This window comes from Oncorhynchus kisutch, linkage group LG16, assembly GCF_002021735.2.
Source record: "Oncorhynchus kisutch isolate 150728-3 linkage group LG16, Okis_V2, whole genome shotgun sequence".
Classification (NCBI taxonomy): Eukaryota; Metazoa; Chordata; class Actinopteri; order Salmoniformes; family Salmonidae; genus Oncorhynchus; species Oncorhynchus kisutch.
The window spans coordinates 8036991-8045942 of record NC_034189.2 but is presented as its reverse complement, the minus strand read 5'-3'; the positions used below and the strand labels follow the sequence as shown (position 1 = coordinate 8045942).

The 8952-nt window shown below is 47.3% G+C and overlaps 1 protein-coding gene across 1 annotated transcript in view; it reads right to left on the bottom strand.

Moving 5' to 3' along the window:
* Positions 1-7702: 7702 nt before the first annotated feature.
* Positions 7703-8952, bottom strand: part of snx15 (sorting nexin 15) — a 26128-nt gene continuing 24878 nt past the window's right edge. Inside the window, exon 7 of the mRNA XM_031791694.1 lies at positions 7703-8721. Coding sequence (XP_031647554.1) covers positions 8609-8721 — 113 coding nt within the window. The 3' untranslated portion in view covers positions 7703-8608. The remainder of the gene's footprint in view (positions 8722-8952) is intronic.

Here is an 8952-nt window from a genome sequence, read left to right as displayed (position 1 = left end):
AGAGAGACAAAGATGGAGGGACAGAGAGAGAGAGAGAGAGAGAGAGAGAGAGAGAGAGAGAGAGAGATGGGGGGATGGAGAGAGCGAGAAAGATGGAGGGAGGGAGAGAGAGAGAACGATGGAGGGATGGAGAGGGAGAGAAAGATGGAGGGATAGAGAGAGAGAGAGAGAGAGAGAGAGAGAGAGAGAGAGAGAGATGGAGGGAGGGAGAGAGAGAGAGAGAACGATGGAGGGGTGGAGAGGGAGAGAAAGATGGAGGGATAGAGAGAGAGACAAAGATGGAGGGATAGAGAGAGAGAGAGAGAGAGAAAGATGGAGGGAGGGAGATAGAGAGAAAGATGGAGGGATGGAGAGGGAGAGAAAAATTGAGGGATAGGGAGAGAGACAAAGATGGAGGGATAGAGAGAGAGAGAGAGAGAGAGAGAGAGAGAGAGAGAGAGAGAGAGAGAGAGAGAGAGAGAGAAAGATGGAGGGATGGAGAGAGAGAGAAAGATGGAGGGAGGGAGAGAGAGAGAAAGATGGAGGGATGGAGAGGGAGAGAAAAATGGAGAGATAGAGGATGAAGGGATGGATGGGGAGAGAGCGGGAGAGAGAGAGGGATGGAGAGAGAAAAAATGGAGGAATGGATAGAGAGAGCGAGAGGGAGATGGAGGGATTTGAGAGAGATGGAGAGAGAGAAAGATGGAGGGAGAGAGAGAGAGAGAAAGATGGAGGGATGGAGAGGGAGAGAAAAATGGAGGGATAGAGGATGAAGGGATGGATGGGGAGAGAGCGAGAGAGAGAGAGGGATGGAGAGAGAAAAAAATGGAGGAATGGATAGAGAGAGCGAGAGGGAGATGGAGGGATTTGAGAGAGATGGAGAGAGAGAGAAAGATGGAGGGAGGGATGGAGAGAGAGAGAAAGATGGAGGGATGGAGAGGGAGAGAAAAATGGAGGGAGAGAGAGAAAGAGAGATAGAGGATGAAGGGATGGATGGGGAGTGAGCGAGAGGGAGATGGAGGGATTTGAGAGAGATGGAGAGAGAGAGAAAAGCTGGAGGGTGTAGATAAAATGTGTGAAAGGGAGAGGGGATAGAGAAAACAGGATGGGAGGAAGAGAAATGAGAGAGAGAGAGAATGAACATGGAGAGAGAAAGAACAGAACAGGAAGTGAGGAAAAGAGAACAGGAAATAAAGGAAAGGAGAGAAAGAAAGAGGGTGCAAACAGAGGGGGGGTCGATAGAGAGGGGGGGTAGAGAGAGGGGGTAGAGAGAGGGGGGATAGAGAGAGAGGGGGATAGAGAGAGAGGGGGGGTAGAGAGAGGGGGGATAGAGAGAGAGGGGGGTCGATAGAGAGGGGGATAGAGAGGGGGGGATAGAGAGGAGGGATTGATAGATATGAGACAATCGACAGAATAAAGTGTTTGTCCATTGATTCACATTGAGAGAAATAGAGAGAGAGAGGAATTGAAGGGAGGGAGGGATAGAGAGAGAGGAATTGGAGGGAGGGGGGAGGGATAGAGAGAGAGGAATTGGAGGGAGGGGGGAGGGATAGAGAGAGGGAAGGTAGAGTGCACTCAAACAGCCTTGGGCAAGGTGACAGAGAGGGATAGAGGGATTCAGGGGAAAGAGAAAGAGAGAGATAAACAGCACTAGAGAGAGAGAGAGTAGAAAGAGGAAGTGGAGAGAACAAAAACAGAGGGTATGTGTGTGTGAGAGAGAGAGGAGTGTGTGTGTGTGTGTGTGTGTGTGTGTGTGTGTGTGTGTGTGTGTGTGTGTGTGTGTGTGTGTGTGTGTGTGTGTGTGTGTGTGTGTGTGTGATGTATGAGAGAGAGAGATTAGACCCAACCAAATCATGAGACAACAAACACATTGGAAAGAATTAACAAAAAAAACAGAGCAAACTAGAATGCTATTTGGCCCTACACAGAGAGTACACAGCGGCAGAATACCTGACCACTGTGACTGACCCAGACTTAAGGAAAGCTTTGACTACGTACAGATTCAGTGAGCATTGCCTTGCTATTGAGAAAGGCCGCCGTAGGCAGACATGGCTCTCAAGAGAAGACAGGCTATGTGCACACTGCCCACAAAATGAGGTGGAAACTGAGATGCACTTCCTAACCTCCTGCCCAATGTATGACCATATTAGAGAGACATATTTCCCTCAGATTACACAGATCCACAAAGAATTCGAAAACAACCCCAATTTTGATAAACTCCCATATCTACAGGGTGAAGTACCACAGTGTGACATCACAGCAGCATGATTTGTGACCTGTTGCCACAAGAAAAGGTCAACCAGTGAAGAACAAACACCATTGTAAACACAACCCATATTTATATATGAACTATTTGCATATCGCTACAATACTGTATATATACACAATGACATTTGTAATGTCTTTATTCTTTTGGAACTTCTGTGAGTGTAATGTTTACTGTTCATTTTTATTGTTTATTTCACTTTTATATATTATCTACTTCACTTGCTTTGGCAATGTTAACACGTTTCCCATGTCAATAAAGACCTTTGAATTGAGATTTAATTTAATTGAGAGAGAGAGTGTGTGTAAGTGGGTGTGTGTGTGTGTGGCAGATAGAGAGTGTGTGTGTGTAAGTGAGAGGGTGTGTGTGTGGGGCAGAGAGAGAGGGTGTGTGTGGGGCAGAGAGAGAGTGTGTGTGGGGCAGAGAGAGAGGGTGTGTGTGGGGCAGAGAGAGAGGGTGTGTGTGGGGCAGAGAGAGAGTGTGTGTGGGGCAGAGAGAGAGGGTGTGTGTGGGGCAGAGAGAGAGGGTGTGTGTGGGGCAGAGAGAGAGGGTGTGTGTGTGGGGCAGAGATAGAGGGTGTGTGTGGGGCAGAGAGAGAGGGTGTGTGTGTGGGGCAGAGAGAGAGGGTGTGTGTGGGGCAGAGAGAGAGGGTGTGTGTGGGGGGCAGAGAGAGAGGGTGTGTGTGGGGCAGAGAGAGAGGGTGTGTGTGGGGCAGAGAGAGAGGGTGTGTGTGGGGCAGAGAGAGAGGGTGTGTGTGGGACAGAGAGAGAGGGTGTCCAGTGTTTTTTCCAGTAGCTGATGCTTGTATGTGGGCAAGTGGCAGGAAACATTATGCTCATTTCACAGCAGACTGAGGTGTGTGTGTGAGTGTGTGAGTGTGATGGGGGTGGGGGATGAGTGTGTGTGTGTGAGTGTGTGTGAGTGTGTGAGTGTGATGGGGTGGGGGATGAGCTGCAATACATCTAGGTCATTGGAATGTGTGTGTGTGTGTGTGAGACCGTGTGTTTATGCATGTGTTCCATATTAGTGTGTGTGTGTGTGTGTGACCGTGTGTGTGTGACCGTGTGTGTGTGGGTGTGTGTGTGACCGTGTGTATTTATGCATGTGTTCCATATTAGTGTGTGTGTGTGTGTGTGTGTGTGAGACCGTGTGTATTTATGCATGTGTTCCATATTAGAGATAGCGTGTGTGTGTGTGTGTGTGTGTATTTATGCAGACGTGCGTGTATAAGTGTGAGTTGAGTTTTACATAGAAAAGTAGAGTAGCTCTCAACTAAGGTGCTTTAGACTGTTGTGTCTGTCTCTCTCTGTGTGTGCGTGTGTGTGTGTGTGTGTGCGTGTGTACACGTGTGTGTGTGTGTTCAAAGTACTACCTTCCTAATACTGAGTCCCCCCCCTTTTGCCCTCAGAACAGCCTCAGTTCATCAGGGACGTCTACAAGGTGTCAAGCGTTCCACAGGGATGCTGGTCCATGTTTTACTCCTAATTCTTCCCATCATCGTGTCACGTTGGCTGGATGACCTTTGGGTGGTGGACCATTCTTGATACACACAGGAAACTGTTGAGCGTGAAAAACCCAGCAGCGTTGCAGTTCTTGACAGAAACCAGTGCGCCTGGCACCTACTTACCATACCCCCATTCAAAGGCACTTAAATCTTTAGTCTTGCCCATTCACCCTCTGAATGACACACATACACAATTCATGTATCAATTGTCTGAAGGCTTAAAAATCCTTCTTCAATCTGTCTCCTCCTCTTCATCAGCACTGATTGAAGTGGATTTAACAAAGTGACATCAATAAGGGATCATAGCTTTCACCTGGACTCACCTGGTCAGTCTGTGTCATGGAAACAGCAGGTGTTCTTAATGTTTGTCCACTCGGTGTACATATCCTTGGAGCAAGCAGACCCTAGCCATACACTGTAGAACATCTAATTGGCCCTCTCTAACACACACACACACATACACACACACACGAGCGCGCACACACACACACACACATTTATGCACCAAAAACCCTCTGACACAGAAACGTTTCCTGTGTTCCTGCCCATACAAGCAGTGCTTCCTGAAATTAAAAACACTGGACACACACACACACACACACACACACACACACACACACACACACACACACACACACACACACACACACACACACACACACACACACACACACACACACACACACACACACACACACACACACACACACACACACACTATATTGCTCTCTCGCTACAACACTGGCACCAATTATCCTCTCTGACTGGAGTGTTTTGATGGTGTAATTGTCACGGACAGAGAGGAGAGAGGAGGGATGGAGGGATGTAGAGAGGGAGAGATGGGGGATAGAGAGAGAGAGAGAGATGGATATATAGAAAAAGAGAGAGAAAAGAGATGAGTGCTGACACTATCAGCATGCTAATGCTCTCCACCTCCCTGTTGTTCCAACCCTCTCTCCCTCCATCTCTTTGTCTCCCCTTGTTTTCCTCTATTTTCACAGGTGCTTTTTCCCTCCATCCCTCCATCCTTCTCTCCAGACTCCCCAGAATGCATAAACAAAAGAATGAAAGCGAGAGAGAGAGAGAAATATAGAACGAGGGAGAGAGAGAGATCAAGAGAGAAAAGGGTGGGTCAGGATTTATTTTTTCCTCTTGTCCGTTTATTCCGGACAATGAAGAGATCATCCCCCTCATCCTTTAAATCACATCTCTCCATTTTTCATCCCTCCCTCCCTCCCTCCCTCCCTCCCTCCCTCCCTCCCTCCCTCCCTCCCTCCCTCCCTCCCTCCCTCCCTCCCTCCCTCCCTCCCTCCCTCCCTCCCTCCCTCCCTCCCTCCCTCCCTCCCTCCCTCCCTCCCTCCCTCCCTTCCTCTCTCCCTCCCTTGTGACCAGAGTAAGGGTTAGGTATCTAAGAAGTCTATTCATCTATAAGCAGATGGAATCATTCAGTCATTGTTGATGTCTTTATTTGTATCCCTGTTGATGCAGATTTAAATGAGTCAACTGCTCAATGGCGACACCCGGTGGTAGAGTTTAGCTACTACAACGACACAATATACAGTTGAAATCAGAAGTTTACATACACTTAGGTTGTTGTCATTAAAACTCGTTTTTTCAACCCCTCCACACATTTCTTGTTAACAAACTATAGTTTTGGCAAGTCGGTTAGGACATCTACTTTGTGCATGACAAGTCATATGGGGCGGCAGGGTAGCCAAGTGGTTAGAGCGTTGGACTAGTAACCGGAAGGTTGCAAGTTCAAATCCCCGAGCTGACAAGGTACAAATCTGTCATTCTGCCCCTGAACAGGTAGTTAATCCACTGTTCCTAGACCGTCATTGAAAATAAGAATTTGTTCTTAACTGGCTTGCCTAGTAAAATAATACAAATTGTTTACAGACAGATTGATTCAGAAGTTTACATACACTAAGTTGACTGTGCCTTTAAACAGCTTGGAGAATTCCAGAAAATGATGTCATAGCTTTAGAAGCTTCTCATAGGCTAATTGACATAATTTGGGTCAATTGGAGGTGTACCTGTGGATGTATTTCAAGGCATACCTTCAAACTCAGTGCCTCTTTGCTTGACATCATGGGAAAATCAAATGAAATCAGCAAAGACATCAAAAAAAAAATGTAGACCTCCACAAGTCTTGTTCATCGTTGGGAGCAATTTCCAAATGCCTGAAGGTTCCACGTTCATCTGTACAAACAACAGTACGCAAGTATAAACCCCATGGGACCACGCAGACGTCATACCGCTCAGGAAGGAGACACGTTCTGTCTCCTAGAGATGAATGTACTTTGGTGCGAAAGGTGCAAATCAATCCCAGAACAACAGCAAAGGACCTTGTGAAGATGCTGGAGGAAACAGGTACAAACGTATCTATATCCACAGTAAAACGAGTCCTATGTCAACATAACCTGAAAGGCCGCTCAGCAAGGAAGAAGCCACTGCTCCAAAACCGCCATAAAAAAGCCAGACTACGGTTTGCAACTGAACATGGGGACAAAGATCGTACTTTTTTGGAAAAATGTCCTCTGGTTTGATGAAACAAAAATAGAACTGTTTGGCCATAATGACCATCGTTATGTTTGGAGGAAAAAGGGGTAGGCCTGCAAGCTGAAGAACACCATCCCAACCGTGAAGCACGGGGGTGACAGCATCATGTTGTGGGGGTGCTTTGCTGCACAAAATAGATGGTATCATGTGGAAGGAAAATGATGTGGATATATTGAAGCAACATCTCAAGACATCAGTCCTGACATTTCACATTCTTAAAATATAGTGGTGATCCTAACTGACCTAAGACAGGGCATTTTTTTTAACGAGGATTTACATGTCAGGAATTGTGAAAAACTGAGTATAAATGTAGTTGGCTGAGGTGTAAACTTCCTACTTCAACTGTACTCTTAACCAACGGGCTCTGGACCTGGTAGGGTTTATCATCTACCTGGTAATTCATACCTGCTGTCCCAGGTCTAAATCAGTCCCTGATTAGAGGGGAACCTGCTGTCCCAGGTCTAAATCAGTCCCTGATTAGAGGGGAACCTGCTGTCCCAGGTCTAAATCAGTCCCTGATTAGAGGGGAACCTGCTGTGTCAGGTCTAAATCAGTCCCTGATCAGAGGGGAACCTGCTGTCCCAGGTCTAAATCAGTCCCTGATCAGAGGGGAACCTGCTGTGTCAGGTCTAAATCAGTCCCTGATCAGAGGGGAACCTGCTGTCCCAGGTCTAAATCAGTCCCTGATCAGAGGGGAACCTACTGTCCCAGGTCTAAATCAGTCCCTGATTAGAGGGGAACCTGCTGTCTCAGGTCTAAATCAGTCCCTGATTAGAGGGGAACCTGCTGTCCCAGGTCTAAATCAGTCCCTGATCAGAGGGGAACCTGCTGTCCCAGGTCTAAATCAGTCCCTGATCAGAGGGGAACCTGCTGTCCCAGGTCTAAATCAGTCCCTGATCAGAGGGGAACCTGCTGTCCCAGGTCTAAATCAGTCCCTGATTAGAGGGGAACCTACTGTCCCAGGTCTAAATCAGTCCCTGATCAGAGGGGAACCTGCTGTCCCAGGTCTAAATCAGTCCCTGATCAGAGGGGAACCTGCTGTCCCAGGTCTAAATCAGTCCCTGATCAGAGGGGAACCTGCTGTCCCAGGTCTAAATCAGTCCCTGATTAGAGGGGAACATACTGTATCCATTCTGTATTAAAGACCAACAGGCTCAGGGGTCAATTCCATTTTGAATTCAGTTAATTCAGGAAGTAAACCAATTTGAAATACCTTGGAATTTCAGTTGACTTCCTCAATTGTCTGAATTAAAATAGAATTGACCCCGACAGATAAATAACCATTCTAACTAGGGCTAAGAGTTCTTCCTGGTGAGGTCAAATGGTCATGGGAAAAACTCCTAGCCACACAGGTATAAACAACCACCATAGTACCACTCAGAGGACGACAATACACTGAATCGGTTTTTATTGATTTATTTAAGAAAACAATGAAGTAATGCGCGTGTAGTGTACAAAAACACACAATATTATTAACACCTTAAACATTGTAAATTAAGCAAAGGAACCATATTCCTTATATAGACCAGAGCCCTATTCCTATTTAGTGCACTACTTTAGACCAGGGCTGGCACCCTATTCCTTATAGAGTGCACTATTTTAGACCAGAGCCCTAGAACCCTCACCTATTGGCCCTGGTAAAAAGCCGTGCACTATATAGGGAATAGGGTGCCAGCCCTGGTCTAAAGTAGTGCACTATATAGGGAATAGGGTGCCTTTTGGAACGCAAGCCATTGTCTTGTTCATTAAGGGGAATCAGATTCAAATATTTGACAGTTGATTTCAGATTCTAGAAGCAACAGGGATGTGATTCTTTGTGTGTGTGTGTGTGTGTGTGCGTGTGTGTGTGCGTGTGTGTGTGTGTGTGTGTGCGCGTGTGTGCGCGTGTGTGTGTGTGTGTGTGGCTGTTGAGGGGAGGACGACACATTAATAATGTGTAATGAAACACCTGGAGACAGAACGTTTGACACCATTCCACACATTCTGCTCCAGCCATTACCACGAGCCCGTCCTCCCCAAGTAAGAGGCCACCAACCTCCTGTGGTTTTAAGAGAGAGGTAGGGAGGTGTGTGTGTGTGTAAGTGGTGCTATTGGTTGTTCAAAACTCCAGTTGTTCTATTGATCCTGAGTGTATTAAGGAGTGTGTGTTTCAGCGTCCTGTTCATGTGTGTGTTTACGAGTACTTCTCCGCAGTGTGTGTGTGTGTGTTTACGAGTACTTCTCCGCAGTGTGTGTGTGTGTGTGTTTACGAGTACTTCTCCGCAGTGTGTGTGTGTGTGTGAGTGTGTTTAAGCATCCTAGTCCTGCGAGGTGTGTGTGGAGGTAAGTCGTGTGAGTAGTGTCTCTGCATGTTCCAGATACTGAGCAGTTCTTCTCTTTACTGAACCTCTACGTTGTGGGTCTGGATCTCCTAGAGAGAGAGAGAGAGGAGAGAGAGAGGGGAGAGAGGAGGGGAGAGAGAGAGAGGAGGAGAGAGGAGGGGAGAGAGAGAGGGGAGAGAGAGAGAGAGAGAGAGGGGGAGAGAGAGAGAGAGGGGAGAGAGAGGAGAGAGAGAGGAGAGGGAGAGGGGAGAGAGATGAGGAGAGAGGAGGGGAGAGAGAGAGAGAGAGGAGGGGAGAGAGGAGAGAGAGGAGGAGAGAGG